This window comes from Aptenodytes forsteri, unplaced genomic scaffold (genome assembly GCF_000699145.1).
Source record: "Aptenodytes forsteri isolate BGI_AS27 unplaced genomic scaffold, ASM69914v1 Scaffold93, whole genome shotgun sequence".
NCBI lineage: Eukaryota > Metazoa > Chordata > Aves > Sphenisciformes > Spheniscidae > Aptenodytes > Aptenodytes forsteri.
The window spans coordinates 10,872,852-10,898,684 of NW_008794665.1; the positions used below are offsets into that span (position 1 = coordinate 10,872,852).

The window sequence follows — 25,833 nt, forward strand, 5'->3', positions numbered from 1 at the left end:
GTGTCTGTTGGGGTTTCCCAATATCCAACTCTGCCTCTATAAAAGAAGAGAACCAGATATTGCCATTTTATGTCTCTGCCTGTACACTCTAGGTCCATCAGGACTGGAAGCAGATGCCTCAGAATACTGTAAAAGTAAAGTAATGCTCAGATACACCTGGTCTGCCTAGGTCAGACAGCTTACAAAGAAACCTTGGACTGTGGGCCTTTGTCCAAGAAGTTGCGTTCATCATGATGGTGCCATCTATTGTAAAATAGGCTGAGAATGCAAACGCTTCAGCAAAAGATATCAGTGAGGGAGACACTGCATAACATTGACTTTCCCATTAGTCTTGCAAGACGGAACAAAAAGTGCTCCATGAAATTGTGTGATTGCATGGCATATCTCTAATGGTCTAGATTAACAGAGATAACATCGAAACAATTGCTATGCGTTGCCTCCCAGTGCCATGTCAGCCTAATGCTTTTGTTAAAATGAGAGGAGAATAACTCTCATAGAAATGCTGTAACCTGGAGAATAAGTACCAAGTCACCAAAATAAATCAGAATACAAGTTGGGCCTACACCTTGACCATTAGCAGGGCAGCCTACACGTTATGCTGAGCCTCTGAGAGGATGCCTGTTGTTCATGCCATCCTCTTCCCTTTTTCTCATTACAGATGGGCCCTATTTGAAGGATTCCGTTAACATTCAAAGCCTTGCCGTTTCCTCCATCATTACACTGTATTTTACGGACCTGGGTCAGCAGGTCGGATGGACCACAGTAAGTATGTCCTTGTAACACTCAATACGATACATCTTAATGTACAATGTGTTTTAGCATGAAATTACTCCAACTTCCTCAGCCTGTCCTTCCCTTTGTCAAATGGTGTAATTACTTTATCAGCAGTCAAAACCGAATTAAATGGATAATGAGCCAAGTTATCAACGTGCTAAGTCTGACATCCAATGACAGATTAAAAGGTGGACATAACAATATTGCCTGAGGAAAAAAAAAATCAGTTTTTAAAAACAGTTTTAGCTTATCTAGGGTTTATATGCCTGTGCAGGACCTGTAGCCAAATACATTCATTTGCTGCAAGGCTCCTCAGCTTTGAAAGTGGAAGGATATTAAAAAGAAAAAATAGATTTCTGGTAATCCTGTTACTAATGCAGGAAAATGATCGGATGGGAATGTCTTACTCTTTGTTCACCCAAAGAACAGTTCTGAGAGAGTGGTGAGGCCAAGGACTCCAGGCAGAAGATGCCCGGCCAGGCTCAGGAGTCACAAAACTTTTCAATCTCTTTGTAAAACAAAAGCATTAGCCATGAGCAACAATACCTGTATTACACTATGGGTAGAAGCACTGTCTGTTTTTACTTCTGGTCTCAGTTTGACTTCAGTTACTTTCCTGTAAGCAACTGTTGGAAGGTCAGGGTGGCTGGAGAGAGGCAACACATTCCACCCAAATGGGGTTGTAGGGAACTCTAACCTTACGGGCTCATCTGTGCAAGGAGGAAGTGAAAGATTCAATTCTTTCACAGCCCAAAGACAGAAAACAGCAGAAGGGTTTGAAAGAACAGTGAAGGAATGGGAGATGAAGAGACCTTTCCAACGTCCTGCAGCAGGCATAGGTGGCAGAACTGAAAGTAGTCTCACTACTAGACTGACCTAGCTCTTGCTGTAGCTGGCATGTACTGCGTTAGCTGGAGTAACACACAGCCCACATCTGTATATTGGGTAACGAGATTCCCAATTTCTGCAGTAAGAAACATGAGTAAGATAGAACTACAGTTTCTGAAAGCCATAAAAGCCATGATGAGACTATTCATAGCAATGGAAAACAAACCACCAATTGCTTGCAATTCCTTTAATGAAACAAGTGAGTTTTTGCTAACTGACATCATGGCTGTAGGTCAAATTATTAACATGAGTAGGATAGAACTACAGTTTCTGAAAGCCATGATGAGACTATTCATAGCAATGGAAAACAAACCACCAATTGCTTGCAATTCCTTTAATGAAACAAGTGAGTTTTTGCTAACTGGCATCATGGCTGTAGGTCAAATTATTAGATTCTTACCTCAGGCGGCCCGCAGATCCCACCCTGCTCATGTGGGGTGACCGCAGGGCCCACGGACAAACCACTGTCCTTCCTTGGCTGTGCCTATATGGATGGAGCTTGTGAGTGTCAGGTCTTTAAGCAGCTTGCATATGATAGTACTGGTTCCTCTCTCCAGTAGGTCACTATGGGAAGCATTACTACAAGACGCTTAGAATGGACATGCTATTTTACAGCTCCTTATCCATTAAACAGTACACTCAAGATGGATGTTACTGCCAGAACTGCCCTTGACTTTGGGAAGAGTCAGATTCTGGATCAGCACTGTAAGGTCACATATCCATCTCACCTGCTCAAGCTCACGTGCATTTCTCTCTCTCCAGGGAAGCAGATAGCCCCTAGCAGCACAAACTCTGGGAGGTTTTAGCCCCTATGAACAAGAGCATGACCTATATCTATCCTTCCCAGTTCTAACAACAGGATGCAAATCCCTAGGTGGTGACAAGCAGTTTACTTCAGTGGAGCTAGAGCAGTTCACACGGTGTGACCTACCCGTTTCAGTAGAGGTCTGCAAGTTTACCAAGGCTGAGGCTTTACCCCACTGATTCCCATACTGATTAATGGCCTACTGGGGCCATGCTGATTAATGCTAGTTGGGGTCCTGTTTCCCCCCCAACCCATCCCACCACCTCTCAACCACGGAATTTCTTTGCAAAGCAAAATTGTGAGTAGTGCAGCCTCCTGTTTGCTACAACTAAGTAATCTGCAAGAACCTTATTTATTCTCTACTTTCGTGGTGGTTTATGTAGCCTAAGACAGTAACATAACTAAAGTTTAATATCCCATTATAAATAGTGCAGTTATGACTAGGTGTTGATACTGCAGGCAGTGGCATTTTTTAATGATTTAATCTGTGTGTGCAGAAAGTTGACTCCATGAGTTTCTGAATATTCATCTTATCCCATTCTGTTCCATATTCTAAATTGTCTCCATTCTCAGCGGGAGAAATCTTCTTCCTAGCCACATCATTTAAACAGTCAAGAGATTTTTATATTATAGCTAGTCTATAGCAATAGAGAAAAAGTTCATAGAAGATTGTATTCTAACAATAGCAATTAAGAATGTATTTGTAAACAGGATGTATAGTTTTACTGCCGTTTTTACTGTGCTTAGAGCTCCCATTCTCCCATCCCCCTTGATGCTCTATCAGATTTATGCACACAGTGAGGGATGCTTCTGATTTAAAGGGTTGACATTTAAATAAACAAGGCACAGAATAAAAATACTCTTATCTTGTCAGCAAAATGATAGCTGAGGTACAAAGGGCCACATTCAGGTCTGGACTCCAAAAATATGCACAGAAGCACATGGAGATACGTTGGTGCTCTAGAGGTCGATGCATTGGGCATGAATCTGTCTAGGGGAAAACTAAGCATGAAGTGGGTCTTCTGGGGCTTTGTCACCTCATTGGAGACCATACTTGAGATGCCCACTTGAGGATCAAGAACACTAAGACCCCCAAAGCTGGGGATTTACACCAAGACAATAAGCTTGTGTTTTTTAAAAGGGGAAAGCGGTACTCACCTCTACCTCCTGGGAGCAGTTGTAAAATGAAAGATGATGCTGTTGTCTGTTCCAAACCAAACAGTTTGGGTCCCTAAGTCTAGGAGCATATTTCTGCATCAAGAAACCTCAGCTTCCCTTTTGGAGCATGCACAGTCTCTGATTTACAGTCCTTCTCACACTCCGCCTTGGTGGCTCAAGAGTTTGTCGTCTCCTGTTGTCTACTCAGTTGCTCTGTCAGAGGCTGCCACTTGTAGGAAGGATGTTTCCTTCTCATCCTCAGCCTTCTTGAAACATGGTTGCACAGTGACTGAAATATTTTTGGTCTTTTGTGCTGTGAAAGGCCAGACATCCCTGGGCTCAGGTTACACCACAGCTCCGAGATTGGTTGACCAGATTTCAACAAGTTCTAGAGGCTGGGTTGCTCTGAGGGAGGAGGGAGGACAAACTGGGGTGAGGGATTTGCAGTTCGCCTCCACTGGAGCAATTACTTGTCAATCTCTTTTGAGAATGAGGCCCTTTCCTGGATAATATGGGTAGAAATCCAAGCTCAGCTGGCTCTTTTAGAAGAATGAAGGCCCTCAAGGCTCATCTCCAAAAAGCAATTCAGGGAGAAGAAAAAACCTGTTTCTTGGTATCATGGATTTTGATAAAACTCTCTCTCTGCTCTGCCTTCTTTTTTATGAAACAAATATTATCTGAAACACATAATTTACTTCTGCACAAGATTTACCAATTCCTTTACCCTACCTGGAGGGGATAGTTGAGGTTTGCTGACTGATGCTGCAGAGATACTAATGGGAGCTGAGTTTACAGATCTTTTCTATGTGCCTCCTGCAAAGATTGTACCCCCAGGGGTGTTTGAAATTCCCACCACTGGAGTGATAGGTTTTATTTTTAATCTCTGTCCAATTTTGGGCCTAAGCATGTTTGACAGAGACCTCTTTTTTACATATTGCAATGCGGCATGTGACTTTTTGAAACGTGGCTGGCATTTTACTGCTAAGAATGCATACGGCTGCTGTAGTCAAAAGGAAAACGAAAACCATTCTTCCTGCTCAAATTCAGACTTCTGCTAAAGCTTTCCTCATTTGAGCAGTGATTGCGATTTCTGATTTATCAGCTTCAGTTGTCTAGTTGCTACCTGGGCAGGCTACCAGAAGGATCAAAATAGAACTGAGAAAACAGCATAGAACTGTGAAAAATATATTTTACCTCCAAGTCTGTGAATTCCATAAGATTAAACCTGAAACACAGTACTTCAGTAAATATTTTTTGTAACTGTGATTTAAAATTAGGGATTGCTTAAATACTTTGACTCCTGAGAGCTTTAAAATACTGCGGCTGGCAGCAGAACTGCTCCATTTGCTTAGATTATAGTTCCTCAGGTTGTGCATTTTTTTGCTTTGCGATTGCACAGTCCCCCCCCTTGCATACCCTCCCTGTATGACTCTGATTCCACACAGCTCTGCGATACAAATAATCACACAGAGAAAACCGTTGATTCTCTCTGATCTGAGTTACCACTTCAATAGGCTTCTGCTGGTGTAAAACAGAGCTGGCTGAAAAATGGAACTGTATTTAATAGGTTTAAGATTATATTATACATCATTTTTCTGGAATAATTTCAAATTTTCCAATGACAAAAAGATTCTGCTCAATTTAGAAATGTAGAGACTAATACTTATTTAAACCCAAGAACATCTTTGAAATCTGAAAATCTACGCTTTCACTAATTGGTCTGTTCCCTTCTGGCTGGCAGGCAAAATTATCACCGAGTTAGACATTGTGGAAAATGAACAAGAAGCCAAGAGATCTATGTTTGAAACTTTGTGGTTATGTATAGCAGGTGTACACAATGGGGAAGTGCATGCTGTACTGAATAACGAGGTGCTCCTGTTCTCTCGGGGGGAAGGCAGCGTTTCGGTCGGTGTGATTCTCTCCTCTTACTCGCGCAGCACATGCGTACCAAAGTCCTTCTGTCCTGTGGATGTGGGTGGGTGGTGAATAGGGGAGGAGCAGTTTGATCTGACTGTGGCTGGCAGAGCTCGCTCAGTTGGTCCTGTAAATGTGGAACAATCCCATGAAGTCTGTGGGATGAGTGTGATACGAAGCAGTTTATGAGTATTGATGGGTTTAAAAAAGAGGCAGCCAAACCGCTGCTGACTCATTTTCTCCACCTTCTCTATACTGAGGTCAGCTTTGGGCATCCCATGGGGAACAACTTAAGATGTTTTCTCTAAGTTGGGAATGGAAGAAGAGACTTCGATAAAGGTTTATAACCTCTCAATGGGATGTAGAAGTACAGACAATTATAATAGAAGAAAAAAGACAGGATCTGAGGAATTTGAAGGAGTGGGAGGGCTGGGAGTCACAGCAACTGGTGGGCCAGTGTGAAGAAGATAAATGTAAGAAAACTCATATGATCATTGCTTAGGAAGGAATTTGAGATCAAGGTAAGAGAGAGAGCTGAGGATCTGTAGGATGTATCAGCGGAGAATATCACTGAGTATATTTCTCAGCGGATACATATCAGAGCTTACATATTTGTGGCCAATTCAAACACAGTTAGTTGTGGGACAGGACCCTACAAATTGAATAACACTTTCAGGGAATCATGGGTACCTGCAAAACTTAGCAGCAGTGCCAAATAAACAGAATATGTGATTCTGTGTACATCTGTGGGCGGCTTAAGAACAACTACAACAAAGTGCCGAAGAGAAAGAAATCCCCAAACATTTTTTCATTGCTAAACCTCTTGGATCAATAGATAATTTGACATAGAAGATGATCTCCAGGAAAAAAAGAAGTCGCTATTTCCTCTACAGCTCCTTTTCCAACTACAATTATTTGTAACACAAAGCACCTCCATTTTACAGCTAGCAGTTTGTACTTGGCAGAGGTTTCTGCTTGAACACACATAAGTGCTGCTCTACCTTGGTACAGCTGGCCGAGTCTTGAGCTGATCCCAGTCAAATGCTATGAACTTTCAAAACACTGTAACCTTTCACAAAGGCAAACTACACACACAAGATTGGTCTTATTTTTCATTTAATTAAGTCTAATAGTTTTCAACCTCCAGGGTTATCAGGAGAGAACAGCTTGCATTTGCCTGATTTCTTGCCATGCTTTTATATTGTTTGTGCCTTTCGTTGGGCCACATATACTTTTGGGTCTTTGTCACTGCCCAGTGGCAGCATGAAGTCAACTGATAAGGGAAGAGGAGACCTCTGAAACTGCCCAGCTGGCTGATTGGGATTCCTCAGATGCTGCTTCTAATAAGGCAAACAGCGTTGCAATAATTTCTCTTGATCTCAGCAACAAATGCCAGAAGCTCACGATGAACCGTGCCAGCGTGTCAATTTTTCAGGCACAAAAGGGAGTTCGGGAGCTACTAGGAAAATTAATTCTGAGGGGTGAATATTTTGGTTGCTGTTGAGCATGTTACAGGCTGAAGAACCTATGCATAAGTGTTTATAGTAATACCCTTGAGTTTTTACCACTTCAAGCGCAAAAAGAAGGTAGAGGGAATTCAGTAAGCATAAACAGAACAAGCAGTTTCTTTCAGTTATAGACAACTTTATGCTTAAACCCTTCCTGCTACTTAAGGAACAAAGAGCTACTTAATGTATGGTGCTGTAAGTGCAGACAATTGTCTGTTAACTGTTACATTGACAATTTGTCAATCTATGCAAATTTGAGAAGTTTTAGTCCCTCTAGAATGCATAAGCCTGGCAAAATTATTTTGTATGGGGAATTTTTGCCCAACCCCATACCGGGGGGTAAGGAGAACACAAAGAGAAGAGTAAACCAGAGTTTGGGAGGACCAGGTACCCCTTTGTCAGTCTTTGCCCACCTTGTCTGGTGACCTTGACAAGTCACCGAATTTCTCTGTATCTCAGTTTCCAGATCTGCGGCAAGAAAATAACAGTATTTTCCTCTTTGCAAAATGTTTTGAGGCTTCTAGATGAAAAGCACTGTGGAAGAGCTATTTGAGGTTATTAGTAATAGCCAGGTGTTAAAAAGCACTATTTCATTTAGGTATCTACATAGCAGACGATAGATACACATTTTAAAATGATACACATTATATGGCACATTTCAAAATGCTGTCAAAGCCCTGTAAAGATTTGGCAGCAAATCTGAACTCACATTGGTGTTTGGTTACAAACAGAACTTGAGTGCTTCGCTGAATATGTGTAGGTATAAACATATATAATATGCATATACGCGTGTGTATAAGAAGAACATTTGTTAATTTACAGTAATTTTCCATTTTGAGTAAGAAACTTGCAATGGCTTTTCCTCTCAGGGAGGAATCTTGACCAGAGTATGAAGTGGTCTGATGCCAAAGCAGTGGTTTCAGACAGTTCAGTCTTAGGAGAAGAGACAGGAGGAAGCTGGGATTTCACCTCCCTTTTTCCACAGAGGGAGCACAGGCCTGGCTCAGGGAGAAACAGCATCCATCACTGTTCACTCCCCAGCTCCTGAAGCTGGCCTGAGTCAGCTGCAATTTGCCTATAAAATCCTACAGCAAATCCATCCCTATCTCTGATATTTGCAGTAAATATTGAGCTGCAGCCTGAAATACTCTTAGACACCGAGCCACTGCAAAATCTGCCCAGACAAGGGAAGTTTCAGGTGCCCCTGCGTGCACTATTTAAATTTTGTAGAATGAATTAGCCAGTTCCATGAGAATTGGAACAAAAATAATTGAATATTCAAGCAGCCCTTAAGAAGTGTACTACCTGACTTTTGCAAACATGAAAATACAAAAATTTTAAAAAGGGGAAGATTTAGAGATGCTGCTAAAATTATGCCATTATCATCCCCAGGTAACTATACAGCCTTTAATGAGGTAGCAAAGCATATGAAGTAGAAATTAGTCCAGAAATTAATAATGTTTCTTAATGATCATTAGCTCAAGAGTACTTAGGGCTGGCATTGTAAAAGGAGTCTAAGGTAGTTAGATGCTAAGTTTAATGTGATTTTGGAACTTGGGGGGGTTCAACTGCCTGTTTCTCTTGGGTTTCTCAGAAATCCCAGATGCTCTCTGTACACTCACACATAGCAATGGTCTGTCTGATATCAGTAGATCCTCCTCTTTATGCGGTACGTACTGTCTCAGTCTGACCCTGGCTCAGACCTGCAACTAATGCCTTTGTCTCACATTTATCAGAGAAACTAAGCTCTGTCCATTAGATAATTTATATACTGCAGCTGCTTTTCCATCAAAGTTACCCAGGACACGCTTGAGCTATTTTGTAGCTCTTGCTGTGCCGAGTGCTTCAGGCAATGACCCAAAGTCATTGTCCTGGCGGCAGGTATTATCCTCATACCACGCCCTCCGCTTCCCCTGCTTGAACCCAGACATCCCGTTGGCAGTGGAAGAGAAAACATCACGACCAGCACCGATGAACTGGGAAACTGCCCCTACATGGCATGGAAAAAGCTGCAGGAAGGGATCAGTATGGAAAAGGCTGTGTGGCCTTTCCTCAGCTCTGCTCTGCAGCTTGTCATAAATGAGATAATGTGAGACTATGCCAAAAGGCAACATGATACAAGATAGGGTGTGTTGTGTGGTATTACAGAAAGGGCATGTCGTAAACATTACAGAGAGGAATTAGCTGATGCCCTCATGTGAAGATTGCTAATCCGTGGGCTGTTCATTTATGAAGATTCTGTTGGACTTTTTTCAGACTTCCTTCACTCCACCCCCTCTGTTTATAGCTTCCTTTTGTCCTTTTCTGCCTTTTCCCAACCACTACACATGGTACTATTAACTCACATCAAAATCCTTTCCATTCCCTGTAGTAGACCTGTTGGGATGGTGTCAGGCACTATGCCAGCTGCCCTGACCAGCCAGAAAATTCACCTCACATTCCCTCAAATAACTTTAAAGAGCTCCGTTCACGGCTGCTGTATTCATATCTCCCTAAATATACCCTCTGCTTCATAAGGTCTGGGATTATAATTCCTGACCTGGTTGTTACTCAGTTCAGCAAGGTGTTACTCTGGCATGATCATCTGAACAGAGATAAAAGAAGCAGGTACAATCTGGCTCATGCAAGATGAAATGCCTTGCTGGTTTGCGAATTAGCTATCCTGTATTGTTTTCCCATTTGTGTCATCATCTCTTGAATGATGGAGACTCCTAGATTAGCTCCCTTTTGACATATTTCAGATCTCTGTTTTGTTGTTTATGTAGTAGATGTTTCCAGTTTAGGTATCCCCAAGGACCTGATAATTGAGACAGTTAAAGAAGCTTGAGTTTAGCACCCTGTATGGAGCTCATGCCTGGGAGGGGTTTGATTCAAGAACAGCACTTTCTCTGTGCCACTGAGAGTAGGAGGTATATAGAGTATATAATGCCAGACACTGTGGAGGAAAGAAGGAAGGTAAGCGAACTGGACACTGTTCAAGATATGAAATAGAGTGTACAGATGTGGAAAAAAGGGGCAATCTCCAGTTTTCTTTCTTCAGGGAGTTAATGATGAGCTCAACAGTTAAATTCTGTTGAGCTATGCACATTGTAATAGAGATGTAATGCTTCTCCAGGAAAAGATCTTTGTGTTTATTATGGACTGCCATATTTGGCTGCACCAAATACATCAAAATAATCTAGGCAGGCCCACAAGATGGTAAAGAAAAAGTAATTTTCTTCTAAATATTGGATGTTTTTTACATTTCTGCAGAAGAAAAAAGCTCTGTGTTTTAAATGATCACTCTTTTTGGTTTTTACAAAATAGTATTTCTCTTGTCTAGAAACTACAAGATACGATGTTATTATTGTCAGGGTTTTGTTTAAAATTTGATTATTATTTTTGCAGGATATGTCAGCAGGAACTAGTATCTTAGTAATTTTGTAGGTTTTTTGAGCATCTGTAAAAATGATAAGTTGAACTGATCCTTAACACAACTAATAACTCCCCAAGCCCACCAATTAATCAACTATAGGATGAGCATGAAGATACTAGGTACGCTTAATTGTATATATTCATTGAGAATCAATAGCAAAAGAATGATGCTTGCCTTTGATTGCCAATGGTTAGAACCTATTGTAATTTTGTGTTAATTGAAGACTACCTTCCCTTCCACCTGCTTGAACTCATGGGATTTTTAGCAGAGTTTCTCTGCCTGCCTTTATGGAACTCACTTTTCATTTCTGATGAATTTAAAATCAGTGGGCCAGAGAAGGAGAGCAGAGTTTGCAGCATGGGAGATGCAACAGAGGGAAACAGACTGAAACTCACCCAAAATGTAAAAAAAACCCCAAAAACACTAGAGCAAACTGAACCTCATCCTCTAAAACAGAATGCTACCGATCTTAACTATGTTCCAGCAGTGTGATGCAGTTATGACAAAGGCAAATACAGTCCTGCCTGCCAGACAATACCTACTGTGATTGCAAATCTCACAGCTGACCCTGGACTGCCTGCCTCCGCATGGGCGATTATTGCTTTGTGTTGGATGTGACTGACACACAGGTAAGACGGGACCTTGTCCCTGGCCTGTAAAACACCCTGAGCATGCTGATGCTGCTCACCTCCACAAACCCCAACTCAAGAGCTGCTTGTTGGTGCTCAGCTGCTTCTCTGAATTGCTCTGATGGAAGGCTCTGCATCCCCCCTTTTACATCAAAGACACCTCACCCAGTCACAGGGATTCAGGTATGCATGGCTGGTAGCTTTGGCTGTTAAATAGAGACTGGATTTTTTTACTAAATCCTGAAGCTTTCCTTCTCCTTTCAGCATCTGAAATTAGCCAGGGGGTAAAGGGGGAAACACTTGGTGCAGTGACAAGTAACCACAACTTGGTGCTACGTCCTGCCAAACTTTTCCTGGCAGCTTTGTAATATGCTCATGCCAAACATGATAAAAGCTGGCAGTTACAGATGTATTTTGTGGTACAACTCATGGCTGAGAGGAAAAGCTACGCTGAAGAAAGCAGCTCATTCCAAGCTCTTACACTGACCTACCCAGACCATATTATCTGCACCTCTGCCTCCTATACCACCATTGTCTATATTTAGTGTATCAGGTTTTAATAGTGGAGGCTGTCTCTTACAGTGTTTGCAGAGTGCCTAACACAGTGGGCTCACAGTTAGGAATAGACCCATACAACTGCTATTAGGGCAAAACTCTAATAAGCCCTTGGCTGTGGTGTGTTCCACAATAACTTGGGCTCTTAGGCAATCCTTGATTAAATGTTTTCATACACACACACATACACACACACCCGCTCTTGGGATCATGCAGAGTCTAAACGGAGCACAGAAATCATGGTGTCACGTGGAACAAAAGAGAATTTGACATTTCCCTGGTAGAGAACACTTAAGTCTGTTACTTTTGGAGACAGTCCTGCTATGAAAGGCTGAAATTTCAAAACGTTTCCCCCTGTAATAGAGGAAAAGAAATGGTACTGCGGGTCCCAAATGAAGGAAACCTAATTGCAGAATATTTCTGCAGGAAAACCTTTCTGTTTCAAAGCCCTTCTGAAGAGTGATTAGATGAACAGCCCACTAGTGGTCGGACTTCCTGCCAAATACTGCTTTTGAGAAAGGTAGTCTAAATTCAGTGTTGCTTCCTTAAGCCACAGGTATTTATCCATTACAATTCTATAGCTGTGCAAACAGCCACCTTAAAGCCAAATGGCCCATTAGTTATGAATTGTTATCCCTTAAGCAATACTATGCACTTGAATTATGATTTGCCAGTTGCTGGTCTTTGTAAACATGTAGGACTACACCATTTCCATTTTATTCTGAGATTCATTCCAGTGGGGACAGATGATGAAATCCAGACCTCACATCACTCTAACCACATTTTACTTCGTCCAGCTGTTTGTAGCTTACAAGCGTGCCCTGACAAAAGGCAATGCAGGCTGTACCAAACCAAAGCCAGAACGTAAAACTGAGGGTGGCTCATGGCAGCGCTATAACTCCGCCTTCTCTCCCTGTCCCCTTATCTCCTCTAGGCTCTCTGTGGCTAGCGGGGGTGGCAGTGGGGAGATGGAATTACTTCTTTCTGTTTTACAGGGTAACTTACTTGTCCAGTCTGCCCACTGCAGGCTACTTCTGCTGATGCCTGCACAGGGAGGAGTCCCACTCGGTCACTGAACAAAGGCTCAAAGTGCCATACACCAGGCAGGCAGGTCCTGCTCTTCCACCCACCACCAAATTTCAAGCAATGATCCCTCCCCTCCAGATGACTCTGCTAGCAACCAGGAGTCAAAGCTATGTTTGTTTCTGACATGCTTGGTTGGCTTTTAACTGATGTATCATTTAATTGCAAAAAACACTGGCAGAAAGCAAGCTGCCTTCAGCTTTTGGGCCTCAATTTTCAGTGTTATTTAGATTCCAAATAGGCATCTGATGGCACAGCCAAAAGTATAAAGAGGAGATGACTGTGATTTTGACCACCTTCCATGAAGCTTTCCTGACTGGGTTAGTGTTCTGCACAGAAACCTCTCTCTCATTTGCTAGATGGGTTCTACTCCTTTGCTAAAGAGACAGCAGAAAAAACCCTATGTGTCATTTAAGTCCTCAAAATGAAGCCAAAATGACATTTGAAGGATGAATAGGTGTTGTGGATAGGGGTATTCGTTTTCCCATGCCTTGGTACAATTTCCTACTCTGATACAGCTATTTTCTTTTTCATTTCTAGTTTTTTCTAGCAGAATACACCGGTCCTCTTCTAATATATCTGCTCTTTTACATTCGTCTCTCAACTATTTATGATCAAGCGGAAAGTACGAAGAACTTCCGCCACCCAGTGGTTCAGTAAGTGACACTTGCGTGAACTATTTTCCTGGAGGACAGGGAGCCAGAGGGATGGAGACTGCATTTCCAGGGCTGAGGAGGTACAGGGGGTGTGAGGCTGCATGCTTGGTCTCAGAGCCAGTGGGAGTTTCAGCTTGTTCTTATCAATAGCAGTTTGGCATTTTAGCAGCACTCATAAGCCTGACCAAAAATGGGATCCCAGTTGCAATGGTCACTGCACCTGGTCACAATGGGAGATGTATTTTCCCCAAATAGTTTGCACTCCAGACACACAGCCTGAACAGAAGGTGAAATAATAAACACAGTGGGTAGTAACCCAAAGTCACACTTGACAGAGAAGAGAGGACAAGACTTCAGGTGTCCCACTCCCAGTCTCTTTACAGTGCATTCCCACTCATAAGATGAGTAGCATCAGCATCCAGCACAGAAGATAACTACCCCCATGCCAGCTCTCACCTAGGCACGACAAGCAGGAATTTCAAGAGGTCTGCATGTCATGAGCCAGGTCAAGAACAACTGAGAAACTCAAAAGAAGCACCATAGGAATTCAGAACTGGTAACCTGATTTTTGAAACTAATCTCTTCAAACTGTAATTGTTCTCCAGGGTCATATGCAACATATTTGAGTTCTGAAAGACTTTTAAGAAATAAAACACTTAAGTGACAAACAAAAATAAGAGCTCAGCTGCTGTTATAGAACAATGAAGAGCACAGGTTGTATCTAGCTGTACAAAAACAAATCAGAGGAGCTCATACATAAGCATAAACCAGATAGCTTTGCTTCTCTCCATCATTGGAACAGTAATGCTAACAAGGAAAATTAAACAGCTCTGATATAATACAGTAGGAGCTGACCTCAAGGAAACGCAACCTGCTTAGTCTGCTAGAACTCAAGAGCGTGCCAAAAAGCAATGAAGAGAGGACAGCCAACCAAGATAGCTTTTTATGACCTTTGACAGCCCCTGCCATTCCCAAGACTTTTGAATGACTCTGGAAGAAACAAAGCAGACCTGATCAATGGGAGGGATTAAGAACAGTTACAGACAAGAAAGTGGCAAGCAGCTACACATGATAACTGCCTGGGAGGCTCAAGGCACTGCCACCACCAACTGTATCCCTCCACAGGATGGTGGTTAATGCACCAGGCAGGCTGGGAACTTTCACACTTAAGGAACTTCCTTCTCTTCAGTGTGATTGTCCCCATTCTGGGGGATTAGTGCCTGGCAGAGGGGTGGAACATGATCAAGGAAAGCCTGTTGGCTGCGTAAGCTGGAGCACTGAAGTGAGAGGGCACACAGGGAACTAGGAGCCTCGAGGAACTGTACAGCTTTCCCACAGCACTTTTTCCACATTATGACTGCAGAATCAAGGGAGCTGGTATACAGCAGAGAAACACAGTGAGTAATAATACCATTTACAGATGGAGGAACAGAGACTTGGAGAGACATTAAGGGAGTTAGTGGAGCTGGGAATGAGAACACAGAATAGTTGAATTCAAATCCACAGCTGCAAGACGCTTTCCTTCCTTCTCTCGCTCATACACTTAAGAAGAGAGACTTTCTGGTAGCACAGGATAGTCAGCAATACTTTTACCTTCTTTTAAGCGGGCAAGGGATATGCAGAATCCTCCAGTGACCACTCCTTAACGGATTCCTCTGAGGTCCCCATCCTAAGCCAAATTAATTTTAAAATTTCCAGCAAAGCTGGAAGTTTGCTCCAGACTTTGGATAAGTCATTAATTGTTTGAAATTTTCTTAGCTCAACTCTCTCTGGTTTAATTACTTTGAAATTGTTTAATCTTTGACTCTGGCTACCATACAAGATGCATAATAAAAGTATTTGAGATTTCACATGCTGAAAACCACTTTTCATTTATGTCTTATAATTGGTTTGCAGTGAGACGGACTCTGGTAGTATGGTAAATGTAACTAAGATAAAATGCCACCAGGAATCACTCTTGACATTTGTTTCTAAAACTCAATCTCTACGAGCTGCAACTCATTCTCAGAAGCAAATCAGCAACGCCTGTTATTGTTTCATAATCTTCCTCAAAAGAGAATCAGTATAATAATTTCTACAACAATTACCTCATTTCTTTGTAACAGGCAACAAAAAAGCCATCAATATGGATTAACTTTGCAACAAAATCTCATTTTGTGTCCACAAGGAAATGAAATACAAACTACCTCCATGAAGCTACTTGAGTTGGCAAAGGACAAGGAAACCATTCAGAAGATATTCAGAATGTTTTTAAATGTCAGACACATCCTACAGGAGCGTTAAGGTGGCCTTAAAATGTGGGAGACGTCTTTTGGAAAAGCACGGCAGACGCCTGCTTGTATACACAGCTGTCCTGTTTTAATGTCTTGTCAGGGCTATGTATCACATTCAGAGCTCGAGGAGCTCTTTTTGATTTGAGGCTAGTAAAAATAAGTTGCTTCCCTGCAAAATGAAAGCAACTTTGTATAATACTGAAAATTATTCCATTAATCTTTGGTTCCAGATGCTTCAATTAAGACAATATCTTAAATCCCATGATTTCAGTGTGACTCTGTGACTCAGTCCTTATTCCTTTTGTGACATTAAACTGTGAAGTAATAAAAAGCAATCTTTCACTTACCTTAATTTCTTTCTTTTTTCTTCCAGCTTGGCCTGCTTCTGCCATTGTTTACACTACATCAGACATCTTCTGGAGACATTATTTGTTCACAAGTTTTCGGGAGGGCACACTCCTCTGAAAAATATGATAAAGGTGACAATATGTTTATCATATTGTGTAAGAGAGAATATCCTCATATCAAAGCAGTCCTTAGAAGAAGATAGGAAAATAAAAAATAATTTATTTTCTAGTTCCAGGAATTATGAGTAGTCAAAATACAAATATAGGAAGAATTTCAGGGCCATGTCCCCAAGGACATGAGCTGAAATCAACGTCCACTTTAGCTCCTGCATGTCAATGTCCAGTTTGACTCATCCACCCAAGGGGCCGATTGTCATGTCCAGGATATTTTGCAGACTGAATGTTACTTTATTATGAGGTATGCTGCTGCAACATTTAGCAATGCTGACAGAAATCACACTCCACTTCCTCAGTGCAATATAAATAGAAAGCAAGAGACAGGCTTTGCATGAGGAAGCTAAAATCAAATTACAAGTAGAAAACAAAATATATTCTCCTTCTATAGGTGGAGGTCTCAGGAAGGAAGATACTGAGCTGGCCTAGCGTCTTCTGCCTCCCAAAGCCTCCCGAATTTCAACTGTGTGTCATTACTCATAGGCTCTTTTATTTCACATACTCAATCTTGGTCATTTTGTATCACCCAACCCTCCATCCCATTCAGTGTGATGTAAAGACCCTCCCTTTAAAAGTTTTGCAACACATTTAAGATTTTAGTGAAGGAGATAAATGTTTGGCCATGATAGGGGGCTTGACTCAATTCCAGTCAGAAAGAAGGCAGTGAGATGCACAGCTAGAGATGTTGTTTTACCATACACAGTGTTTAAAAATAAAAGGAGGAATATAAGCTAAATGGCTTTGGAACCAGAGTGCCATTTCCAAAGTGATTCATGCACGTGGGAGTTAAGGACTCACAGTTACTGTTGTCCCCTCATGTCTGTGGTACATGTACCACAGTGGCATTGCATAAAAAGATTAAAAAGAGAAAGCCTGACTTGCAGCCCTACTTATGGGAGCCAGTCCCTGCACACTGCTCTTCCTGAGAAGGTACTGAGCATTGGACCCTTAACTTAGACATGTAGAAAGGCTTTATCCAGTTTCCAGGGTGGTTTCAGTTGTTTGGCTGGTGGGTTTTATTTTTTTCTTGTACAAAGGATGGGAGCAGTGACCCCTACACAGGGCAAGAACATGACCACATTATCTCTGCTTGGGCTTGCCCAAGCCCATGGCTTCAGTCAGCAAGCAAAGGCAGCTGGGGTGCTGCTTTTTAACAAGAGGATGAAGTGGGGCTGAATCCATGGGAGTTGATGCAGTGTGTAGCTCAAATATCTTTATAGGAGCTGTGTGCCTTTTTTTTTTGCCAGGGTTAAACCAGGACTATTCAGTTTTACTCTTTATTGTCTCGGCTGGTTTAGCACTCTGGCTAGCTCTATCTTGCTTGGAAATGCTGAGTTTAAAGGTACAGTAACAGCTCAGCTGTTTTAACCAGCCCTAGACATTTAATAGGACAACTCAGAGAAATGTGCCCTTCAGCAGTAGAATCAAATAAGGAAAAAACCAAACATCAGTTCCTACAACAGGCATAAAACACATTCAACACAATCCAAAAAATCTACACTGTGCATCCTTTTATTTTTTTTTTAGTGGCTTCATAGCATCTTAAAAAGATCTATATTCTGTGACTCAAGAAACCACTGCAAAGTCTTTCAATGGTCATCAGGGTTTTGCACTTACCAGAATTTATATTTATGAAGTTGTGGTTTGTACTTGTTTATCGCCTTTTCTAACAAAAAAAAAAAGTATCTTTTGTCCATTCCAGGGCTGTGCCTTTCACTGGGGATTCACTTCCTGGATTGCATACTACATCAACCATCCACGATATACGCCACCATGTATGTATAAGTAGAACACAAAACTGACCTTGGTTTTAAAAAGTTTTTGGTATGCAACCTTAAGTCCTCCAAAATCAACAGGTGGCCCCCACATGAGATCATATGACTAATCTAGCCAGAGATTAGCCTTTACTCCCTGTCAGAAGGAAGATTGTTGTGCAGGAGGCACTCCTGCTGTGCCACTGAATGTACGTTCCTGTTCAGCAATGGTCAATCGCTGTCCAGTTTTATGAACTGGAAATATTTGCCAAGTGGAGAAAACACAAAGAACGACATATTTTGCTCATCTTCGCAATATTTGTGTTAAGAATGCAGGAGAGAACTAGAGCTGGCTGCATTTCCTTGGGGGAGATATTTATTTGCTAAAGATATATCCTATTCATGAAAATTAAGAATTTTTTCTTTTTGTGAGAAATCAGTAAAAGTCAATCAGATACTGCTGATAAAAATGAAAAAAATCCTATGTTTTTTGCTTCCAGATTTCAATCATCATTTTGTTCCCTCTCATTATATTTTATTGTTGCACTGCTGTTTCTTCATGATTTTTTTCTTCTTGTTTGCTCTTTGAACTTTTGCTTCTTTTGAGCATAATTGTCATACGTTTTGTTTCCTGCTATTTTACTTTCCTTGCTACACCTTAGTCTTTCTTTTCCTCTGCATCTTACACTTATCTATGAGCTTTGGGAACAAAGGGTTTGCTTTGCCATTTTTATTTACGCTCAGTTAAATTACTAATTTTTTTCAATCAAAAATTTCTCCTACATGGCACTTGCTTTCCTTTCAAAATAACACAAAAGTTCTGTTTCAAAATGATGTCATTCATTGAAAGACAGTTGAATTTGGTGTGGCTTTAACAGTAATGCTGCAAACAACGTTGAAACCTCCCTAGACACAGTTTTTAGCAGTCTGGGCCATCAGATCAGTAGGTGCAGCTACTTTATAGAGGAAACTATTTGTTCAAGACACAGCTTTCCAACAGAGAAAGCATTCAGAAGAAGCACTTTTAATTGCTTGCCACTGCCTTAAAATGAAAAATATAGGTACATGGGTCTAATGCTGGAGATCACCAGCCCTCTGGCATAGTTAGCTGGATCAGTAAAACATTGATGGTTTTTTTTGGATGCAGGAGCAGGTGACCTCCACAGCCATATCCAGAGATGGCTGGTTTGGGGACAGTTAAAGAAAGGCAAGCAGGTAATTGCAGAATGCTATGCAGGACTGGTAAATTAAACCAGGCTGACAAAGGGCCCATGAAGAACATCTGCTTAGCAGCTACATACTCACATGTTGACATGTGCTGGTTGTTTTGAGAAGGAGTTTTAGCACATGGCCATAGCACCACAGAGGAGTTGTGTGCCAGCCAGAGAAAAAGGGTTCTCAAAAGTAAAGGTTCGATGAGACTTGGTCAAGGAAGTGAGGTACATACATGTGGTTTGTGTCCCTCAGCCATGACCAAGGTTTACTTAAGAACTGTAAACCTTTGGAGATGAACATGATACAGCACAATAGCAAAAAGGAGAGGGCAGGCAAAGGGCAGGTAAAAATTGCAAAGGCTAAATATATTTCTTGCATGGTGAGACTGTGAAGCAGATAGAGGCTATATAGTAAAGCTTCACTACTGGGGGGAAAAAAAAAGTAAAGGATAGGTTGTGTCTTGGGTTCTCTGCTCATGGAGATAGAAGGGCCTATGGGTAAGGTTGTGATTCCTGGCCTGGTTCTGCCACTGACCTTCACTTCATCCCTCCCCTTGCCTTTCCAAGGAATTTAAAACCACAAGCTGCTTTGACAAAGCACTTGGATATATGAAGCTGACAAATACTAGAAAAAGTTAGGTGAAAACTGCCTTGAGATCAGTGGTGAAGAGACTTGCATTTTTAGAGTGCTGTTACTATTTGCATTGTCTTCATATTGTGTGTGATAATATCCATTCTTTCTGCAGAGCCTGTCAGGAAAGAAGTATTTCTGCTCCTCAGCACTAGATTAATTTCACCCATAGCAAACCATGTGCATACTGTAAAATGAAATTTATAATTTCATTCTATTTTCTAGCATTTGGCCACAGACAAGTTTCTTTTGCTGCCCTTGCTTTTCTGGTATGTAAAAATTAAAGTTTTATTAATGATTGTGGAATAGGAGTAACTCACGATTTAGCAAAATGCAGTAATGCTGCTATGCATTTGTGTATATATATGTCCACGCCCACAGCCCTGTGTCCTTTGACTGGATTTAGTGATAATCTATTAAGGTTTCCAGGCCAGGAAGTCTCCTAGTACTATATACCTATATACACCTTAGTGTGAAGTTCTGTATCTGAGAGTCATGAGAACATTGTCAGCATTATTACTACTCATAATTATGTAAAAACACTAATATTTAGACAGATTGGAACTTGCCATTTTTAAAACACTGAAGAATTAAATCCTAAGCAGACTTTGCAACGGTACTGTGTACCCTGAATAACTTAACCTCAACAGCTATTAAAAACAATAAACAATCCCTGCCAAAGTGGGTTAAACCAAGGGAAAGAGCAGGTGATGAAGGATGGCTGAGTCTACTGAACCTGATGTTTGAATGAACATAACCATACAGTGAGACAGAGGCTCAGTAAGAAATTCTCACATGAAAATTCTCTTCCATCCTCCGTGGGCATTGCATTTGGAAATGCTGAGTGTTGACTTTCCCAAGCAAGCATGGGTCAGTAGCCAAAACAGTCAGCCTCTTTGAAAATCAGATACAGACCAGTTTCCAGAAATATAACAGGAAGACAGGACAGTAACGTGTCTAGGCTCCTTCAGGCAAACACTATTCAGAAAAGCATTCAAACAACTCCTTATCAATATTTAAACGCTTTCGTAAATTGGGACCCTTAAAGATCACAGTTTTGGCAGTGTTTGCCTCTGGGGGTTGGCCATGCAATTCTCAGCTTTTCCTGCCCTAACAAGGCATAGCAAAGGCAAGCAAAATGCTCATATGAAGAAGTTCACGCACTCAGTGAGGGTCTTACAGCCGAAAGCAATAATCCTGCACTGTGGAGGCAGGAGGTTGTGGCAGCGGTAGGCAGTGGTGTGCCCAGAGCCTTACTGTCTGCACTCTTCTCAAGCTCAGGGGTTACCTGAAACCAAGCAAACCGCTTGCCTGAATATTCAGTGCTACCAGTAAAACTAGTCCTCGTCAAAATCTCCACATAGAAGAAGCCTCCTTTTCTAATGAAACATCCTTCCTCTCCTCGATGTAACACGCCCTGCTATAGCTTTTATGGAAAATGCTGCCATCAAGCAAAGAGATGAGTCCTGTCGGGGGTATTTGCTATAAAGTATGGCCATCCCCTTCAGATCTGCATCAGCACCTGGTCTGTGGTCTGAATTTTTGCAGCTCTTTTGAGAACTTCCTACCCATGGAAACTCAAAACCTTTCCCTTTCAGACCTTGATCTGGCAGGTTCCCAGACAATGAATATAAAACAGCAACATACAAAATAAAATAGTTTGAAGCTGTTTTCACATGTTTCTAAAACATATGAACAAAATATTTGGAAGATTTCTTTTTTTCCCCCTCTTTTAAGGCTTGTCTTTATTACATATCCTGATTTAAGTGTATACATCTGCAGCTGCTGTAAACAACAGTACTGAGTAATTTGAAGAGTGTCAGCAGGCCCTTCTGAAAGGTTCTCATTTAGAGAAATTACTCTAAGCTTTGCAGGAATGTTTTTCTCATAGGGTACACATGGAATATAAAGAGGGGGAACGGTATGTAGACTTCAATATTTTATCGTCATAAATATGGTAAGCCTTTTTTCTGCTGTTCCCTACTGCCCCATATTTTATATCTGAGACACTGACTAAGGACTAGCTTACATTTAGCAGTACTTCTTGGTATAGAGCATTAGCAGCCACATTTCTAAAGAGGGACATAAGAGCTAATTACAGCAGAATGCAGCTGCAGAGTCAAAGGTAAGCCAATAAAAATCCCTGCAGAAATGCCCTTTGCTTGTTTTACTTAGAATTGATTATAGAATTAGTAGGTGTTAACTATATTGGGTGACTATCTCTTGCTCCACAATAGTAGGGGCATTGCACATTTCAGTATGTATAGTGTTTCACAAAAACACTTTTAACTTTGAAACTTTTTTCTTTAAAATAATAGTAATCAGAAACAATCATGTTCCTAGCTCACAATTGGAAGTACGTAAATGAAAATTAATTCTACTGCTATGGCTAAAATTACAGCTTCTGATATGATATTTCATAATAGAGGTTCCTTTTCTGGCTATTTAGTGTTTTACATCTGGTGTTTATGATAGATGACAGCCAGTTAGTTGTAATTAAAAAACATAAAAGGGCTGCGGGATTTGACCTATTTATTGTTACATCTGGTGTTTATGATAGATGACAGCCAGTTAGTTGTAATTAAAAAACATAAAAGGGCTGCGGGATTTGACCCATGACTACATATCCATGCAGAATAACAGCTTTGCTAATAGAACCGATTTAAAGTTTCCTAACAAAACCCACAGAAATCTCTCCGCCAAAAAGGGGAAAATTCTTCAGCAATGCTAGCTACAGTGTTCTTTCAGATAATGGCACATTTCGATATAAAATGAAGTTACATATTCCTTTCAATTAGTTTTAACTGAAGTTTGTTATGGATGACTTTCACAATTGGCTTTAAAAAATTACAATCGTATTTCTTTTTTTCTGTATTAATTTTGTGACTTTACACTTTTAACGTTTCTAGGTTTTAGCACTCTTCCTTTTCATTTTAATTTCTTAATTTTTTCCAGCCTTGCAAAATTTAGTACAAATGATAAAATAAACCACAACTTTTTAACACCGCATTTTTTCAATTTGAGATGAGAAAACAGTCTTCAAACCCAGAAACGAATAAAAAAGTTCAATTCAGTCCAAGATTGAAATGTATATAGCATTTTGGTTTTCTTCATAAAGCAGGGGAAAAATGAAAACCATAAAATTAGATTGCTGTACTGACAGGCTTTCTTTTTCAGGAATTGAAACTGGGTTTCCTACCAGTTCCCACTTTAAATATGGGTAGTAATTGGTTTTGATTCTACAGTGGTTGTAATTGATGAAGGACTGAAAGCCACAAGCAAATCTGAAATCACCTTGTGCTACATGCCGTATAACCAAGTGGGGAGACACGGTACCTCTTCCAAAGATTTAAACCATCTAAATATTAAAGATCAAGTTTGAGAGGTTGGTTAGGGCTAGAAATGGCATAACCAGAGAGTAGCAGAACCAGGAATAATACCAGCTCCCTTCATTTATCAATTCCCGTCTACTATCCCTTCGTCCAGTCTGCCCTTCAGAGAACCGCTGCCTGTTTATTCACCCTATTTTTCCTTCCTCTGTGACCTACCTAGAGAACTGGTTACTGTGCTCTGTAACCGGCGTAACAAAGGTGTTAGGCTGAACACCTTTGAAAGTATGTGTAGGAAGAGGGTAGGCACATTAACTCACGACATCTTTACAAAACCAGAGGTCAACTTTTCAGCTGCTTCTTTGCAGGCTGGATTAAATCCAAATCCTGACAATGATGTTCAGTTCAGAGAAGTGTCTTGCTACATTCCTTAGACCTCAGGGAGCCTCTCTGATCTCCCCAGACCAAAGCATTTTGTACATGCTGGGCATGGGAACCACACTGAAGGCCTGCCTGCACTGAGCTCTACGGAGCTGAAACATGGGCTTTCACACAGGCTGCGCCCACGGTGCTAACTAGACACTTGTGCATTTGACAAAGAAAGATCACAGAACGTATTTCCCATGGGAGAGACATTTCAGAGCACACATTTTCTGGATACAGAGAATAAGCTGTAATGGAGGGATTTTGGTTATGCACTGCAACACAGTTACCGCAGCATTTTAGGCATACAACTGAAAATATGTTTTTAATATCTTGCAGATGTGTGAAGCTGGAAATCACTTTATCAACGTAGCTTTAGCTCACCAAAATCATTCAGGTCTGTCTTTGCTTCCTGTTTGTCTGTTTAAGACTGAAGTGTGCTTAACCTATCCATCTTCTGCTGGTATACAGTAATTCACGTATCTACATCCACAGTAGATCCACCGCATTAAGAAAGATGAAGTAGGTACCATGCCACCGGTATAACATCTTTAAAATAAATGTGGTGACAAGGAAACATTAGCAAGACTGTTGTTGTTCCAATGCTTATAGCAAATTTATCTTAATTATACACAACTGCAATTTAAATATGGATTTAAGCATGGAAGTTCTCTAAAGCATCCTGTTGACTGACAACAGAGGATTCCATTTTAAATAAGTTTCAAAAACTTTTAAACTAGATTGCAGAAATTTTAGATACGTGCATCTCATGCAAAGATACACACACACATATACAAATACACAAAGATAGACTCATGAATACCTACACAGGCATCAATGTATATGTATGCTCTTAAAACGCTGCTCCAAGCATGGGTTTTCAGGGTCTTTTGTACCATGAGAATAACAGTTATACTATATATAGCAGAAAGTAAAATATATTTTCAGATAATAATAGTATAATTTTGCACTATAACACCCTATTCAAGAAAATACTTCACCACAGTATGATCAACTTCACACAGTGAAGTCAGTTTCTATTCTGGAAAGCTTTGGATGTGCCGTGGTTAGGCAGGTGCTTATGTTGTTTGTTGCAAGGGGCTTGATTCAGTTTAAAAGCAGGAAGAGCCAAATAATTCATCAGTGTTCTCAGTGCCTACAAGTATTAAGGATAGCATTGTTGCCAGAACTTAAAAATGAAGTGTTGCATATGTGGCATTTTGTGTGACCATTATCAGTGGCTGTAGAGAGTCATGCTGTTAGCTGTGGAGTTGTTTTCCTGTGCTACCCTGGGATGAAGGATGAGGATGTGAGAGGGGACAGGTTCACATTCCTGAGTCAGGCTGAATAAGATACAGCTGCATCCTTTATATCCCAGAAGAGTGCCCTTAGCCCTTGCTTGCCTGCTAGTCTGCATTAAACTACTTGTCTCTCTCAAAGAGAGGTTGAATCCTTTGGACATGCCAGACCTTTCCTGTAAAAACTGATACATGGTTCGCTAAGCAGCATTCTCACTGGGATAAATACAGCTTTTGCCATCTCAAAAGATTTCACTGAAACTTTTTTAACATGTTGTACTCTGGGAGCACTGGCCGAGGGGATGGCTGTTACATAGGCAAGTTGTGATAAGGCTCAGTTCCCCTCCCTGTGTTGAAACTGGTTTTGCCTGTTTGGTTTTTTTTTCCCCCCCTTCTTTTTTTTTCCCTTCTTTTTTTTTCCTTTCATAAAGGAAATAAAGCCTGTTTTCCAAGTCCAACCTACAACCCCTTCACGTGGCTCTTCTTGCTGGTATCCTGTCCCAACTATACGTATGAGGTACATGACTTTCTTCTGCTTATATGCAAAGGGTAGGTGGTTACCGTGTTTCAGCCTTTGCCTGCAGAAAATCTGCAACACCTCCACCCAGTTCCCTCTGCACATCAATCATTACGTTCTGTATGTCAGAGTCTCCTTGCTCCCACAAATGTTTCCCCACCAGACCCTTCTCTTCCCTCACATCAATATCGTGACTTTTGTGTATATTCCCCTCCACTACAGACTCCCCAGTGATCCAAGGATTTACCATCCATCTCTTCATCCCCATCCAGCACACTGGGAGGTCCCTTTATAGCTATTTTTCCTCTCCCGTTTCCAGTATGAGTATCACACTCTTCCTCCAGGGGAGCTTTTGGGGAAGTGGTCACTTTTGAAAACTTGCCCTTTTGCTTTACATAAAGTATACAATTAACAGTGCCTTTTCCTTTGCAACAGGTTGGGTCTTGGATTAGTTTCACAGTGATGACACAAACCCTGCCAGGTAAGTT

At 41.1% G+C, this 25,833-nt stretch overlaps 1 protein-coding gene across 1 annotated transcript in view; it reads left to right on the forward strand.

Moving 5' to 3' along the window:
- The window catches only part of TECRL (trans-2,3-enoyl-CoA reductase-like), a 72,993-nt gene that overhangs the window by 44,709 nt on the left and 2,451 nt on the right, over nt 1-25,833 (forward strand). The window contains exons 4-11 of the mRNA XM_009273608.2: nt 659-762; nt 13,270-13,385; nt 16,032-16,137; nt 17,882-17,954; nt 20,004-20,047; nt 23,870-23,927; nt 25,260-25,345; nt 25,781-25,826. Coding sequence (XP_009271883.1) covers nt 659-762; nt 13,270-13,385; nt 16,032-16,137; nt 17,882-17,954; nt 20,004-20,047; nt 23,870-23,927; nt 25,260-25,345; nt 25,781-25,826 — 633 coding nt within the window. The remainder of the gene's footprint in view (nt 1-658; nt 763-13,269; nt 13,386-16,031; nt 16,138-17,881; nt 17,955-20,003; nt 20,048-23,869; nt 23,928-25,259; nt 25,346-25,780; nt 25,827-25,833) is intronic.